The sequence below is a fragment of the Lampetra fluviatilis genome, chromosome 52 (genome assembly GCF_964198595.1).
Source record: "Lampetra fluviatilis chromosome 52, kcLamFluv1.1, whole genome shotgun sequence".
Lineage (NCBI taxonomy): Eukaryota > Metazoa > Chordata > Hyperoartia > Petromyzontiformes > Petromyzontidae > Lampetra > Lampetra fluviatilis.
Window position 1 is genome coordinate 3,243,157 of NC_136326.1, and position 17,701 is coordinate 3,260,857.

The window sequence follows — 17,701 nt, forward strand, 5'->3', positions numbered from 1 at the left end:
GCTGCGCAGTCCTCTCTCGTGTGTCGTCTGTCGTGCGCGCTGCTCGACGTTGCTGCTGTGGTATGTTTGTGTGTGTGTGTATGTTGAACTTCTTTCGCACCGTACGTAGCCAACCGTGCTAATTGTAGGTGCGGATGGAGAACAAACTAAACGCGCATACTCTTTGGTTTTTTCGGCAAAGTCACGTAGGTAAAAAATTAAATGAAAACTACTAAATTAAATCACGACGTTTCGGGCGCAACCCACACTGAAGCGGTTGTGCGTTCACTACGTTGTCCCCACCTGAAGAAGGACGCTTGTGTTGCGCCCGAAACGTCATTTAATTTAGTTTTCATTTATTTGATTTTTTACCTACGTGACTTTACCGAAAAAACCAAAGTATGAATCCTTGCAGTCACGAAAGCTTCAAATCTAAAACTAAACGCAATTTAATATAGTGGTGTTGTGTATAGCAGTAGTGTAGTGAATAATGTGTGTATGTTGAACTTCTTTCGCACCGTACCTAGACAACCGTACTAATCGAAGGTGCGGGGGAAAGACAACTTTAACACAAAACGCGGTTCTAAAGAAATTAGTTTTGAATCTAGATTTAAAAGTGCATAGCTCCAGTGGCTTTCCAATGTCGGAAGGAAGAGCGTTCCAGACGGCCGCAGAAGCGCTTATGAAAGCGCACGATGCAGTGGTGTCGTGGTCGGCACACTGAACTTGCGATCCAGAGGTCGCCGATCCGATTCGTTCTCCCGGCTTGGTATGGAGGAGTGCGTGGGTTCGATCCCGACCCCTGTATATTTTGAGTTTGTATTATCTCCCCGTAGTGGCGTGGATTTCTCTCCAGATCCTCCGGCTTTTCCCTCCATTTAGAAACAACGTGCGTTTAGAGTATTTGGCTGCTTTCAATTTCTACGTGATGATAAGCCACTTTGTTGTATTATCATTTGTGGCCAAGTCGCTTCTGAAAAAGAGCTACAATATCTAACTCGGTGGGCCTTACCTGGTGAAATAAAATAAAAACACAAAGCGAAATAGTTTGGCTGGTTCAGGTCGGAATCAGGTTGGTGGGCGCATTCCTGGCGGCGGAGGCGATGCACGCACGCAATCCAGCCCCGTGGAAACAGCAGCGAGTGTTGGTGAATCACCGAAGAGATGTTGTCAAACTCCTCCCTACCTGTGGGTGTCGTCGTGGTGCCATACCCTGGCTTGCCAGCAGAAGGCAGCATACAGCAAGTGTGGACTTCAATCTCCGTTCCATCTGTACGGGGATAAGAGTGTTGCATCCTCGCACGCGTGGGTTTTTTTTGGTTTTACTGGACATCTGTGCAAGAAAAGAGCTGCTTAGCTCATCGGATTCCTCCAATCTAAATGAAGATTCAGATTTCTGATACCTCCCACATTAGATCGGGCCACGGCTTGGGCGATTTTTGCCTGCGCCGGTTCTGGCTGCTTTGCCGCTCATGTCAGAATCGGAATCATAATATTTACACTGCAATAGGAATCAGATGAGCTATGAAGCTCTTTTCACGGATGTCCAGTAGAGGCGGGTCAGAACGTTACAACAACAAACAGTACAAAAACATGATCGTAACGCAAAGTACAAAAAAGGTTTAAAAAAACCCAAACACCAACAAACACCACACTAAACCATCCCCATCCTACCAGGCAAATCCCACTGAGGCATTAACTTATCAGAAGCGACCTGGCCACTAACGATGGCTCAACAAAGTGGGGCCCCATCATTGTACATTTATAGCAGCAAAATCATCTCACGTGGTTCACGGACACTGCGTATGACTTCGTCTTTGCATACTTGACTCGCCTTGAAGCGTGGGAGTGAAACGCATGGGAAGTGAGTGCCTCGCAAATGTGTGCGACGTGGCGTTTGCCGTGACGCCTTCGCCCGTGCAAGTTAATTGGATTGCAGAGTGCGACATCGCCCTCTGCACCGAATCGTGGCACTCGGCGTGTTCACGATCAATCAATTAATACGCGTGGCCTCTTGCATTACTCTGGTAACTAATTAGTCACGCAATCACGTCATGACACTACCCCCCACCTCAAATGAGTACATGGTGCTGTGTGTAAACATCATTGGGGAGACAAAGGCGGCCGGGCAAGGTGCTAGCCACCCACCCACTCGTGTGCCGTTCCGGCCTTCATAGGTGCTCGCTAACAGCACTTGCTCCTCCAGCCTGTTAAGGCTACACGGGTGATCTTTTTCTTTGGAGAAGGAGAGAGGAACACACACAGTGGCACGTCTATTTAAATTAAAATATCTCCACCTGGATAAATCTTAAGATGAAGCATCACCGCTTGCAAGGCAGTGTCAGGTTACAAGCGCGCACACACGTGTGTGCGTGTGTGCGATCGTCTTCACAATGAGCAGATGCCATCTCGATATGAAGCGTAAGATGCTAAAGGGGCCCAACCAGCTGAAAGCAACAAGGAGCACTCGTGATGGCAATCTGCATGCACGTAACGGATACCTACTGACCCAATGTCGATCCTAATGATGTTGCCCAAGTGTTAGAAAGGTCGTCTGTGGCGCATATAACCTTACTGCGAGAACAACCCGTAAACCAAACATGATCGACATTTGGCCAAGGAGATGAATCGGATCCGTTTACTCATAGGGTTAAAGTATTTTAATCGCTTTAAGTTGGGTGTTAGACGCTTACAAATGTTACCATCCACGTGATCCGCATAGCCGTCGACCCGTACGGTTCACCCCGTATGCTTCACCAGGGACATTGAATTTCGATTTAAAGCTTTCGTGACTGCAGGGATTCATCTTCTTGGTTCTTTCGGTTAAGTCACGTAGAAGGGAAGTAATAAAATAATACAAAGAAAACACAATAAAATAATTCTCACGACGTTTCGGCCACAACGCAAGCAGCCGTCCTCAGGTGAAGAACAGGTCTGTCGGAAAGACAGCGTCTTTTTTATTTTATTATTTCCCTTCTACGTGACTTTACCGAAAGAACCAAGAAGACAGGGACATTGAGTTTTCAGGTCCATACGGCGTACAGCCGTTTCAATACGGGCAAAAATAAAAGTGTCTAGTAGTAGGTTTTTACCCTTTTAAACTGGTACAAAACTGACACCTTTATTCAAGGCATCATGTTTGCAATAACCACAACACAAGTAGTCAAAAAAGCAAACAAAAAGAAGCAACTCTGATAATGATAATAATATGCACTGTCCTTGAAGTTGATTGGTCCACACCCGAGACGGCTTTCTTTAGAGCCTAGTCCCCATTGGTGTTGGACCAGATGACACCAGAAGGCGTACAACTCAAACACAGTGCAATATCAGAGTATTGAGAGCTCGGGGTAAGCATTTACTATATTTTGCCACTGGTAAAAGAGATCTCATAGTATAAAAGTGTCTATTTGTTTGTGTTTCTCCCTTGTGATGTGACTTTGTAGGATGAACGTTCAGATTAATAAAGGCACGGGGTGACCAATAAGGTCTGAATTGGTCTGTAACAAGGTAGGGGCACTGATATGAGGTTGACAGGGATGTGATCAGTGGGCCGAGTAATTCGCGTAAAGCGAAGTGCGATTGTTCGCCTGGATATAGAGCGACGCGGATGTTTATTTTTACTTCAGAGCTCCCGTGGATTTCTTTTTGTGAGTCATGGTGATGATAAATTAGTGAGAGGGAGATAGATTGCTTATTTGTATATAGCTGCGTATTTAGAGACGCTCGCCAATGTGTTCGTCTTTAAAGCTGCCGTGGATTTCTTTTTGTGAGTCATGGTGATACGGGAGGGGGGGTCGAGTGGGAGGGTGTGATGGATGGCTTATACGTCATTTATTTTAAACCCATAAATGTCATTGTTTGTCTGTCCGTGTGTGTGCGGCCCAAACTTGCTAAGGATTTGGCTCGCAAACCGCGGGGTATACTTTTTAACAAAAGTAGCCAGTTAGCACGCCATAAGCCCCGTGCCGAGCCATTCCGATTTCGCGTCCGTCACCTTTAAAATAGTTTCATTAGCGATTTTGTGCTGTTTCCAGTTATATATTTATTTACTTATTTATTTCTTTGCCCATACCAACTCACACGTGTTCCGTGGGGGGGAGGGGCTCCTACCAACTGACACGCGTTCCGTGGGGGGGGGGGGGGGGCTCCTACCAACTGACACGCGTTCCGTGGGGGGGGGGGGGCTCCTACCAACTGACACGCGTTCCGTGGGGGGAGGGGCCCTACCAACTCACACGCGTTCCGTGGGGGGGAGGGGCCCTACCAACTCACACGTGTTCAGTGGGGGGGAGGGGCTCCTACCAACTGACACGCGTTCCGTGGGGGGGGGGGGGGGCTCCTACCAACTGACACGCGTTCCGTGGGGGGGAGGGGCCCTACCAACTCACGTGTTCCGTGGGGGGGAGGGGCTCCTACCAACTGACACGTTCCGTGGGGGGGAGGGGCCCTACCAACTGACACGCGTTCCGTGGGGGGGAGGGGCTCCTACCAACTCGCACGCGTTCCGTGGGGGGGAGGGGGCGATTTCTCTTTCGTGTGCACACTGCGGAAGGTAACACAGATATTTACAGCTCCCTTCAAGCATTTATTACCATGACTGTTTAGGGGCCGTCCATAAATGACGTCGCGCACCGAGGAGGGGGTCAGACATGTGTGACGATGTGTGACGAGGGGGAGGGATTGAGAAATGTGACGTCACATAAAAATGTGCAACTTTAAATAAATATAGACAGCACGTTCTACTTAATTAAATAGACTTCTTAATAAATGTTTTCTCCTACAACATCAGAGTGCAGCGCCACATTAAATACGCACTACAATGACAATAGTTTAAAGCGATTTGAAGCATGTTTTATTTTCAAAATGGAAATATGGGTTTGGGGGGGGGGGGGCAGAGCTTTGTGACGTCATATTTGAGGGGGGGTCTGACTTTTTGTGACGCTGTGTGACGAGGGGGTGGGGGGGTAAAAAATCGTCCAAAATAGCGTGACGTCATTTATGGACGGCCCCTTAGGCCCTCGCATTCCACTCATTACAAATAGCCTTTTATAGGTTAGATTTAATGACACGGAAGTACCAATGTTTTTGAAGAATAGCCTTTTTCTCTACTCGTGAGGCATAAGCATCCACGCATTATCACTGTACAGGGGCAAACCAATACATTCCTCAATTACGTCTTCATTCTATTGTATTTACACTTCAGTAGGGGGTTGAGCAGTGAAGCTATGTCACTTACGCTTGATTGGTGCGCATCTGCTCATAGTTAAAGGTAGGTTAGGTTCATTTTATATTCGTGGACTTTCATTATTTTCCCACTCTTGCTCGCGGCAAATGTTTGCACCAAAATGACGGAACACCCTCGCAGTCGCTCACAATGACTTATTATACCCGCGTGCATTTCCCCTCTCACTTGCTTCTTTCGCTAAAGTCACGTACATAGAAAACTATGATTTACAAACTTATTTAGTCGATATAAAGAGTATGTGTTAGTCGATGTGTCTATGTGTGTGGGTCCATGTGTGTCAGTCGATGTGTATGTGTGTGTACGTCGCAATGTGTGTCTGCGTGAGTCCATGTGCATTTGTAAGTCCGATATGTGTGTGTGTGAGTCCGTGTGTGTCTGTACGTCGATATGTGCGTGTGTAAGCCCATGTGTATGTGTGTGAGTCGATGTGTGTGTGTGTGAGTCGATGTGTGTGTGTGAGTCCATGTGTGTGTGTGAGTCCATGTGTGTGTGAGTCGCTGTGTGTGTGTGAGTCGCTGTGTGTGTGTAAGTTAATGTGTTTGTGTGTGTGGGTCGATGTCTGTGCGTGTGTAAGGCGAGGTGTGTGTGTAAGTCGATGTGTGTGAAAGTCTATGTGCGTGTGTGTAAGTCTATGTGTGTGTGAGTCGATTTGTGTAAGTCGATTTGCGTGTGTGCGTTGATCTGTGTGGGTGTTAGTCCATATATGTGCGTGTGTAAGTCCATATGCTTGTGTGTAGTTCCATGTGTGTGCGTTGATATGTGAGTGTGTAAGTCAATGTGTGTATGTGAGTCGATAAGTCAATGTGTCTGTGTACGTCTGTGTGTGCGTAAGTCCATCTGTGTGCGTCTATATGTGTGTGTGTGAGTCGATATGTGTGTGTGTTAGTCGATATGTCTGTGTGTGTAAGTCCATGTATGTGTGTAAGTCGATGTGTGTGCGTAAGGTGATGTGTGTAAGTCCGTGTGTGTGTCAGTCTACGTGTGTGTGTCAGTATATGTGTGTGAGTCGCTGTGTGTGTACGTCGATATGTCTGCATGTAAGTGGGTGTGTGTGTGGCTCTATATGCGTGTGTGAGTCGATGTGTGTGTGTAAATTGATGTGTGTATGTTCGTCGATGTGTGTGTATGTAGGTCGATGTGTGTGTGGGTCAATGTGTGTGCGTGTAAGTCGATATGTGTGTGTGTGTGTTTTTTTACGCCCGGGCAACGCCGGGTACTTCCCGCTAGTATGCTATCTAAGTCTATATAAATGTATTAAACGCTTGCCAACGTGGAACTTCCGCGGATTTCTTTTTGTTCGTCATTGGTGATAAAGTCGGGGGCTGAGTGAGTGGGAGGGAGATAGAAGATGGCTTAGATGAGGAGTCGGAAACCTGCAGTTCCAAAACCGCATGAGGCTCTTTAAGGATTGCTTCGTGACCATAATTCACACGCATTGCGGCTCTTGAAACATCGATTATTATTATTTTGTTTACAGAATTCGATTAAAAAAAATGTCTCTTTTTTATTTTGGTTGCCGATCCCTGGCCAACGCGGAACTTCCGCGGATGTTTAAGAGCTGCCGTGGATTTCTTTTTGTTCGTCATGGTGATAAAGTGGGAGGTTGCTGAGTGGGAGGGAGAGGAGTATATAAATATATAACGCCGTGTGCTGGTGAGGAGAGAGAGAGAGAGCGCGAGGGAGCCGAGGAGAAGGGAGAGAGATCGGATCGCTGTTCACTCCGCCGTGGTGCTGATCAGCTCGGCTTCATATAAATCACGCGCGCGCACACACAGACAGACCCGCGTTATTGTGTAAACGTTCGTTCGCTTTCCTCACTCGAGCCGCTGTGGTCTTGCGTCAGAGGTAAGGAGGGGTTAGCCGTAAGAAGACTCGGCAAGAGTGGGATTAGGGAAGATCACGGACGGAAGGTATTCTGAAGGAACACAACGGAAACGGATACATATGAAGGGCAGGCGAGCGGTGATGATTAATAATAATAATCCTCATAATAAAACCTTTATAGTCTAGAATAACATGCAGCTGTCTTGCAGGCGAGAGCTGGGATTATAAGGGAAATCCACGACAGATATAGCATGCAGATTAAGAATACGTTTGCGACGGTACAGTACTTGTGAATACATTACGAATCGTCAGCGCATTGGACGTACGAATGAATAAACGGTAGAGAAAGATTTTATGGGAATTAATTATATATTTTATTTTAATAATACATAATTTAAAAAAAAACGTCGTACTGTTTAGAGCACAATGAAGTTTATAAGCGGAGGCGATAGCCGGGATTATAGCTGAACGAGAGAGGCAGTAAGCACGCAGATTTACAACGCGTCCGTGTAGCCTACGACGCAGCAGCAAACTCGTCTCGCTGTGCGCATATTGGCAATCATCGAACGAGCGAAATGAATGAATGAATGAGCGCGAGAGGAACGACACGGGTGACGAGACGAGAAGACGTTGCGGCAACCGAAGCAGGAAGAATAATAATAATAATATCTCGTGTGAAGAGCGTACCGGATTGCGACTGTCACCAGCATTGAATGGACGTGCGCGTGAATGATTGAGTTGAATGAGCGCCTAGAGGAACGAACGGGGCAAGACGAGACATCGGCAACCCGGGACTGGGAGAATATTTCAAAGCGTCCTTCGACGACGAAGAGTGTGAGCGAGAGAGGAGAGGCATGGAGGAAGAACTCAAGTGTCCCGTGTGCCAGGCGCTGTTCCGCGACCCGGTGATCCTTCCCTGCTCGCACAGCCTGTGCCAAGACTGCGCTTCCACGTGCGCTGCCACGCCGAGCCCAGACTGCGAGACACCTCCTCCTCTACTACCGCCACAGCATAATCCTCCTCCTCCTCAACATCATCAACAGCAGCAGCAGCATCACCAGCAGCAGCTGCAACATCAGCATCAGCAGCAGCTGCAACAACAACAGCTGCAACAACAACAACAACAGCAGCAGCAGCAGCAGCGAAGGGCGTCTTGCCCCGACTACGAGGCAGCTGGTCTCGACGCGGATCAGCTGAGCCTCTACAGCGAAGCGGACAGCGGCTACTACGGCTCCTTCCTCGGCAACCCGACTGGAGGCTCCCCGGGTCCCCTGCGGTCCACCCCTCTGAGCCGCCGCCACACGCTCCTGTTGCTGCCCGCGCTCGCGTGCCCGCGCTGCAGCAGGGTCGCGCATCTGGACGAGAGAGGAGTGCAGGGATTGCCCCGCAACAGGGTGCTAGCGGCGGTCGTGCGCAGATTCCGATTGCGGGAGCGGCAAGAGAAGGAGGAGAATGGTGAGGATGATGATGATGATGTTGTTGTTGAGGATGTCGACGAGGAAGTGGCCAACGTAATCGCTGGTGGTGCTGCTGCTGCTGGCGGGGATGTTTCTCCTGTAGTCTGCGAGCTTTGCGATGGCGATAGCCCCCAGGCTGCGAGCGTGCTCTGTGAACAGTGCCAGGTGGCGTACTGCGACGCCTGCCGCAAGAGATGTCACCCGGCACGCGGGCCCCTCGCTCGCCATCGACTGCTACCCGCCGAGGGCAGAAGTCGGGACGCGGCTGCCGAAAAGTCGGCGGCGTGGAAGCAGAGGGCCCACGATGGTGGCGGCGATGAGACGCAGGAGGAGGAGGAGGAGGGAGCAGCCGCTCAGGTGATTATCACTGGGAAATTTTTATTTTGTGTTTTTATTACTGGCGGAATTTGTTGATGTTTATATTATTGCTGGCATGTTTTCGTTATTGCTGGCAGGTGATTATCACTGGCGTGTTTTATTTTGTTTGTATTACTGGCCGGATTTTTTAAGTTATTGCTGGCAGGTTTTGATTATCACCGGCAGCAGTCGTTGTTGCGGTAGAAGTCGATGTAGTCGCAGTCGGGAGTGACACTTGCTTGGTATGGTCAAGTCAATTGTTTTTCTTTACGTACTTTGAGTCGCCTTTTTTGGCACGAATCTGCCCACTCAAAGTGCCGTCACGTTAAAACTCAAGATACCATTCTAAACGATGATGGAAAATAAAATACCTTCACAAACTACCTACAGTTGTTTAACTTGCGGGTCATTTTTCTAATTTGGGTTACCCTGCCGGCGCGCAACGGTGATGAGATGTTAACTACCTCGCCTGGTGCGCAGGAGGTCGTGGGTTCAATCCCGACCCTGACGCCTGCTGCTGTATATTTGGAGTTTCCGTGTCTCTCTTTCTCATCATCATCACGGTGGCTAAGAGATGCTAACTACCTCGTCTGGTATACAAGAGGTCGAGGGTTCGATCCCGACCCTGACGCCTGCTGCTGTATATTTGGAGTTTGCATGGTCACTCTCCTCGTGGTCGCGTGGATTTTTTCTCCGGGTCCTCCGGTTTTCCCCTCCACATTTAGAATCAACGTGAATTGAGATGATTTAGATGATTTCGGTGCTATACATGTCCAAATGATGGGCCACTTTTTTGAGCTATCATTTGTGGCCAGGTCGCTTCTGCAAAATAAGTTAATGCCTCAGTGGGCTTTGCCTGGTAGGATGGAGATGGTTTAGTTTATTTTGTACGAGTTTGATTTTTTTACCTTTCTTGTACTTTGCACTCCTATCGTGTTTTTGTATTGTGTGTTGTTGCAACGTTCTTACCCAACACTACTGGACATCTGTGAAAGGGAGCTTTATAGATCATCGGATTCCTCCAGGATAAATACAGATTCTGATTCTCTTGCGAATGACAACATCACGGGATCTTTGACGCCAGCTGTGAAGCGGAGGGCCCATATCCTACGTTACGGTTAATGCACTCCGCGGCGTTAACCGGGGCGGCCCTGCCGGATTCGCACAGTGAACGTCTTAAAACAAACGGCGAACACGCTACCATTGTCAGCAACAGCAGCAGCAGCAGCGTCATAATCACAGGACCTCCCTTGTCAGTATCAAAATATAAGAATAGGTTTGACTCTTTCTGGCAATAAAACAGGCAGTGTTAAGATGTTAAAACACCAAACTAAAACCTTTTGCAAGGAATCATGTCTGCATTAATCACGTAAACCTGTGGTGAACAAAGGGTAAACGCTAATCTTATATTTTGATACTGGTACGTGATGTATGTAGCTGCTCATCCCCAGCTCTCAATGTCCTCATGGTGGCATTGTCTTAGTGCTGTTCGCCTTTTGGCGTCCTCTGGTCCAACACTGTTTGAGACTCGGCTCTAAAGAAAGCTGTCTCTGGTGTGGACCAATCAGTTTCAAAGACGATGCATATACTACCAGAGCATTTATTTAGTTTGCATGTTCATCACAAGTATATGTGCTTAATGCAGACATGATTCCTTGCAAAAGGTTTCAGTTTAGTGTTTTAACATCTGAACACAACTGTTTTATTGCCAGAAAGGATTAAACCTATTCTTATAGTGCCATAATCGTTAATAATCAGCCCGCAGCGGCATTGTCATCGTTGGTAACATCAGCAGGAGTATCAGTGGAATCATCATTATTGAACATCCTTATCAGGATGTTCAATAAGCAGCAGTAGCAGCGTCTTAATCATCATCAGCAGCAACTGCATCAGAGTAATCAAAATCATAATGATTAGCAGCATCATTATACTAAGCAGCATCATCATTAATATAATCACCTGATTTAGATGTTGCAGTGCTTTCCAAAATAAATAGTATATGCTAAACATTACAATTCACGATATCTGTTCTAATATCCACCATTGATATATTACGTGTGTGCAATTATAAGGCCCAACATTGTTAACGCCATAGATTCATGAATGCTTAACCTCATGGCAGTACCCCGGGGTTCCATAGTAACCTGGCTCTCGCATCATGTGCGTGATGCAGTCACTTTTAGTCTGTTGATGGTCGGCGATGGGGCAATCGACTCGTCTCGACGAGCTGTGCACGATGCACTATTCAAAGTTTAATTGTTCGACAAAGGATTTTTTATGCGAATGTTTGGCGTTTTCACATCGCGGAGTGGCACCACCGATGTCGGATTGATTGGTACCCCAGTCGCGGAGTGAAGTACCACCCCTGAACAAGAAAATAGTGTCCCAGAAAATAAAATATTCAATTGCCTCGGCCACTTTGTATTATTTGGTACCCCGGGGTACCGCCATAAGGATCATCATGTACTCTAAACAGTCCTTGCATAAGTATTTGTGAAACAGCACAGTAATCACACATGCTATACAAAACAAGCGACTATACATCGCGTTTTAATGCCATATATTGAGGCTTTCCCCAACCAATAATATGTACGCACAATTAGTGACTTTTGTGCTCGTTCGTCAAAATTCAATCGCTAGATTGTTCACATTTCCCTTGCTATTCAATACACCGGCTTACTGAGCAACCAAATCAATTGGTATAATTTTCGCACGTGACAACTTGGTTTGAATGTCTCTGTCGGGTGATGGAGGGTATAGCTGGAAATTGGCGTTATACCCTACGGGGTTTCGCCCAAAATAAAGCCGAACTATGAATCAGATTGAATTTTAGCTGAACGAACCAACCACTGTTTATATATTCATAATAAACGTTTTTTGGTTAGATCGCGTTATTTATAAATGTGTGGTAACCCTCCACCACCCGACACGGCCAATCAGTAAAAAAGTGTCACGTTGACAAAAGACAAATAGTTCACTACTTTAGCCCACCGGTGTGTTGAAGAGTGAATCTACAACATTTACAATTGTTGAGTACGACGTTTCGCTGGTAATTACATCCAGCATCATCGGGCAATTTGCCGGAACGGTGAAGCCCTCACTTGCTCCCGGTCTTAAATAGAGCAGCAGCAGGGTGACGTCATCATTGAACTCATTCATATATGTTGAACTTCTTTCGCACCGTACGTGCTAATCGGAGTTATGAGTGATGAGGTGGGTGACAACAAATACAAGATCCCCCGCATTGCCTGTTGGGGGAAATTCTAGATTTGAAGCTTTCGTGACTGCAAGGATTCATACTCTTAGGTTTTTCGGTAAAGTCACGTAGGTAAAAAATTTAATTAAAATTCATAAAAGAAATAATAGAAATAAAATAAAAAATCACGTTTCGGAGGCAACACAAGTCTCCGTCATCAGGTGGGACCGTCACAGCTAGATTTGCTGTATCAAGTGAATCTAGCTGTGACGGTCCCACCTGATGACGGAGACTTGTGTTGCCTCCGAAACCTCGTGATTTATTATTTTATTTATATTATTACTTTTATTAATTTAAATGTTCTTTTTTACCTATGTTGGGGGAAAGTGCTGATAAACAAGGGCCCATTAGGCTGGCATGGCACACGAGTGTGTGGACAGGTGATTAGCCCCACGCCCGGCCGCCTTTGTCTCTCTCTAGAGTGGTGGTATTTCCACACCGCGCCAGGCTACTCATTTGAGGCCAAGTTGACCTAGAGGAGGCCCAGGACCCGTTCAGATAATCGGCACCGGTGTTGGTGACCGTGAGCGGGAATCGAACCTGGGGGTCGCCGGGGGCCGGGGGGTGGGAGGAGGATTTGTAGCGCACCGCTCCCATGTCTCTATCTGTCTCGCTCCAGCAGCTGTGCGTGGCCAGAGTCGAAGTCGTTGCGCAACCTGTGAGCTGTCACTCTGTGGTTCTTTCGGTAAAGTCACGTGTAAAGATAAAATAATAAATTGAATAATAGCATACGACGTTTCGATTGCAACACAAGCAATCGTCACCAGGTATGAATGAAATAGAAACACAAATCTAGTATACTTTGAAATGTAATGTAATACAACAGAGAGTCGGATAACATAACAGTCAACACCCTACCTGGTTGATTACGTTCTTCCTGAGAATGCTAAATTTGAGAGAGAGATCGAACCGTCGTATGCCATTATTTAATTTATAATTTTATCTTTATACGTGACTTTACCGAAAGAACCAAAGAGTCATTCCTGCAGTCACGAAAGCTCCAAATTAACTGTGAGCTGTCATTAACGATCCGCCCCCCCACCCCATCCGACTCCGCGGGTCCCCGCGTGCTTTTTTTGTGCCCAGGAGGTTCCGCCGTGCTCCGGCCTGGTGGCGTCGCGTCGCGAGTCGCTCGCCGGCCGCCTCTCGCCGGCCGTCTGGCAGCAGCAGCAGCAGCAGTGGCAGCGGCGGCAGCGGCGGCGGCGGCTTCACGAGGGGCTGCCGGATCGGCCGCAGTCCGTCGACCTGGCGGCACTGCGCTCTGGCAGCCCCGGCGGCGGTGGTGGCAGCGGCACCGTTGGAAGAGGAGGAAGAGGAGGAGGCATCGTGAGCGCGACCGTGAGCGCGTGCGACGAACACGAGCTGGAGCACCACAGCATGTTCTGCGTGACGTGCGCCCGCCCCGTGTGCTACCAGTGCCTGGAGGAGGGCAGCCATTCGCGACACACCGTGCGGGCTCTCGGGGCCATGTGGCTTCAGCACAAGGTGAGGGAGCGTCGCGCGGTGGGACTGGGGGGGGGGGGGCTGGCGGGGGGGGGGGGGTAACGCGCCGTGCCCCCTGCCGGGACGTCGGTCGTCAAGACGCGGCTTTCCCGCACGACGTTCGGCACGATGTCCGACGTTTCGGGTGCACGTGCCGGGGGAGATTCTTCAGAAAAGGTCGTCGTTTGCGCCGGTGCCGGAACGACGCGCGCGGGGGCGCAAACCACGGCGCGACGCCAGACGTCTGCGAGAAAGAGCTTCGCGGCTCATCGGATTCCTCGACCGCAAAGGAATATTCTGAGTGCGACGCATCGGAGAGAGGTCGACCTCCCTCACGCTGCGTCTCCACGGTCCTCTGATTGACGCCCGAAGGCTCGGCGCGAGCGGATGGGTGCAGGGCAGGACGTGCACAGCTGTAGCAAGGGGGGTAGGGATCTGCTAGAGGGGGTGGGTGGGGGGGTACAGAGAGGAGTCTTGTACAGACCTCAGACAAAAGCCTTTTGAATTGTGCGCCCAAGTCTGGCCCCGGCTGTGGTTAACCTGTTTCGATACAGCCACACAAACCCATCCGTCCATCACTTGAATTGTCCATAGGTGGTCTCCCGCTCATTGACCCATCCTCTCCCGTGCCTTTGAGTTGCGATTATTATTCTAATAATGCTCTCAATGCATGTATGTGTATAGAACTTCTTTCGCACCGTACATAGCCAAGCGCGCTAATCGGAGGTCCGGCGGAGGGAGGACAACAAACTGAACACAAAAAGCGGTTCTCAAGAAACGAGTTCGCAATCTGGATGATTTAAGAATGCAAAGCTCCAGTGGCTTCCTGATATCAGAAGAGCGTTCGAGACGGCCGCAGAAGCGCATCCGAAAGTGCGCGATGGCGGTGACGACCGTTTTTGTTCGATGACTTAGCCAAAAGCCGCCACTGCTGCCGTGATGATGACCGAAGTTGACGTGGTTTATTGGTCCTGTGGTACCCAGATGTCGGTGCCAGTCAACTCCCGCTGCCACCCGGCCACGACATCCGGACGCAGGGCGGTCTCGGCAAATGGGTCACGCACAGAAATTGAAAACCCATCCCTTTAGAACTGCTTTCTTTTTGTGTGTCAGCCACTTGATGGGTTTCAGCATGGTCACAAATGACACACACACACACACACAGACACATAACACAGTCAGGCTTGCTCAACGCTGCTGGTTTATTCCAGATGTTATTGGTGAGAGCACTCACTCTAGATCATGGCGCTCTGTCATCAGAAACATCGCAGCTGTTGTGGATGATGCGTTGCTCGTACGCACCTCCCGATTGGCACGGTTAGCTATTTACGGTGCTAAAGAAGTCCAACGTACACACGTGTGCAGGGGATGTCCGAACCATCCTCACGCACTCGCACCACGCAAGACACGCAATCTCCGCACTCCACACGGCACGCAACAATCACACGCACGGGAATGCACGAGACGGGGGGTCAAGGGTTAAGGGGCACTGACGTCACACGGACTCGACCCCGCGAGCCGGAGATGTGGATTGGGAACGAGGGTGGAGGTGGAGCCTTTAAAAGGGGCTGTGAGAGACGCGTGTCCAGGGTTGGTTTTAGGAACGAGCGTGGCTGCGGTTTGAAGAATAAAGAAGTGTCTAACCATTCTAGATTTGAAGCTTTCGTGACTGCAAGGATTCATACTTTTAGGCTTTTTCGGTAAAGTCACGTAGGTAAAAAATAAAAATGTAATTAATAGAAGTAATAATATAAATAATAAATCACGACGTTTCGGAGGCAACACAAGTCTCAAGATCTTGATGCAGTAATTTTAGCTGTGACGGTCCCACCTGAAGATCTTGATGCAGTAGCTGTGACGGTCCCACCTGAAGATCTTGATTCAGTAATTTTAGCTGTGACGGTCCCACCTGATGACGGAGACTTGTGTTGCCTCCGAAATGTCGTGATTTAATTTTTCTATTATTCTATTAATTTTATTTTTCTTTTTTACCTACGTGACTTTACCGAAAAAGCCTAAGAGAATGCCTAACCATTCTCCGACTCCTCTCCACGTAGATACAGAGGCAGCATTTGGGCGTGTGTGAGTTGGGCTGGGCCGGAAGAGCGACGGCACTTTGGGTGAGCGCATTGCGCTACGAACCCGGCGACCCGAGTTCGGTCCCCAACCGCGGCTGACATCGATGGCGAGTACCTGAACCTTTCCCAGACATCCCCAACGGCAACTCGGCCTAAACTGAGTTCTGTACCTGGCGCGCTGTGGAAATGCACGAGCAATGGGGGAGACAAAGGCGGCCGGGCGTGAGTCTGGCAACACCAGCCCCTCCTGTGCCCTTCCGGTCTTTATAGGGGCGTGTCATTCAGACCCTGTCTTCTCGACAGACCTGTTTCTTCACCTGAGGACGGCTGCTTGCGTTGTGGCCGAAACGTCTTGGGAATTATTTTATTATGTTTTATTTTTATTATTTTATTACTTCCCTTCTACGTGATTTTACCGAAAGAACCAAGAAGATGAGGTGCCAACTAGCTCTGCCCCAAAAGTCTGTTGTAGGCGACCTGGATCTTTGTCTTTGGGCTGGAGGAGAGGGTCTCGCTCACCCCCTCCCAAGTGGGTGTTGTACAGACCGTGGAGTTTTGGGGGTCACGGGGTCATCGAATCTCAGTGTGCACCCCCTGCGGCTCTTCGCGATTTGAATCGGCTTTGAAGGCAATGCGAGGAACACCTCTGCAATGAGGCGCACGCAGACAACGTTGACAGTCCCTCGGCGGCGATGAAGAACGGCGTTTGAAGGGATCTCAAAAAGCAGTTGGACGCTGTCAACTTTCCATAAAACATAAACAAAAAATAAGACAAAGTACAATAACGCGTCGGGCGCAATCTCTGGCCAGCGGTGTCGCCCCGGCATTCAGATCGCAGTGCCACGCGGCCGCGCGGTGCCCCCTTTTCAATCTCCATCTCCCGATGCCCTCCCTCCTCCTCCCCTCCTCCTCATCCTCTCACTCAGCTGCATGCTAACGCGCCATCTGCTTATCCACGGCTTAGCCCCTCCGCCGCACAACACAAAAGATCCTCCCCCCCCCCCCCCCCGTGTAGCCTACGCAGGCTGTTCGTGCGAACGCTGTTTGGCGAGTCTAAATAAAGATTTTGATTCCGAATGTCGGCCACTACGGGCCGGCGTAGCCATCCGCGTTGCTCCGGCCACCGTCTTCTCCCCAGGGCCAATGTTCGTTCACACGCCGCACCGTGTACTCATTTAAGGCCGAGTCGACGTAGGGGAGGCCCAGATATTCGCCACCGACGTCGGCTGTTGAGTGGGGGTACGGTGTTGTGTGAGCACTGCGCTCACGCCTGCCCCACTGCTGCCCACCACTGCACACCCCCTTTGTGTGCAGAACGGAGACCCAGCAGCTCTGGGGGGGTGGGAGTCGAGGGGGTGGGATGGGATGCGAGAGTGGGCGGCCTCTTGTCTTGCCCGAGGCGCCCATCATTGACTCGGGGGCCCCAAGGGTTTGCCATTTATCGCCTTCGGCTTTTGTTGCGGCGGTGTGGGGGGGGGGTAAAGCCACTGGCTTGCTTCGGCGATTATGATCATCAAATGCCAACAGATGTGCAAGGGAAAAAACCTCCTCCTCCCTGTGTGTACAAGGGGTAAGGGCGCAGCCCTGCAATCGCTCGCCTGCATCGCCGCTGGCGGATGGTCCTCCACTCGAGGGAGCGCTAGAGATCCGCTCTGCATGGTGTTTGGCCTACCCTTCCACACCGGCCAGGCGTCTCGGAGTAGGTGGTTTAGTGCCCGACACTTTACCCCACCGCCGCACTCAATCTGCCGATCGACAAATCAGTGGCAAACCAATTTACATTCCTGCCTCGACAGCGAGAGAGGTCGGTGGCGTTGGACGAATTAATAAAACTCGCCCCATCGTTTGAAAAGTGCTAAATAGCTCAGTGGGCCTTACCCGGTAAAATAGTTTATAGTTTAGTTTTTAACTACATAAATGTGAGCAGGCAAAACTTCTGCCTTCGTATTGTTTCCTTAGTATTCAGTATTCCCTCGTTATTCACGAACTTGCTGTCCACGATTTTGGCTATCTACGATTTGCA

At 49.3% G+C, this 17,701-nt stretch overlaps 1 protein-coding gene across 1 annotated transcript in view; it reads left to right on the forward strand.

Annotated features, from left to right (window-relative positions):
• The first annotated feature begins 7,426 nt into the window (after window positions 1-7,426).
• The window catches only part of LOC144949090 (E3 ubiquitin-protein ligase TRIM9-like), a 41,025-nt gene continuing 30,750 nt past the window's right edge, over window positions 7,427-17,701 (forward strand). The window contains exons 1-2 of the mRNA XM_078878925.1: window positions 7,427-8,862; window positions 13,205-13,603. Coding sequence (XP_078735051.1) covers window positions 7,903-8,862; window positions 13,205-13,603 — 1,359 coding nt within the window. The 5' untranslated portion in view covers window positions 7,427-7,902. The remainder of the gene's footprint in view (window positions 8,863-13,204; window positions 13,604-17,701) is intronic.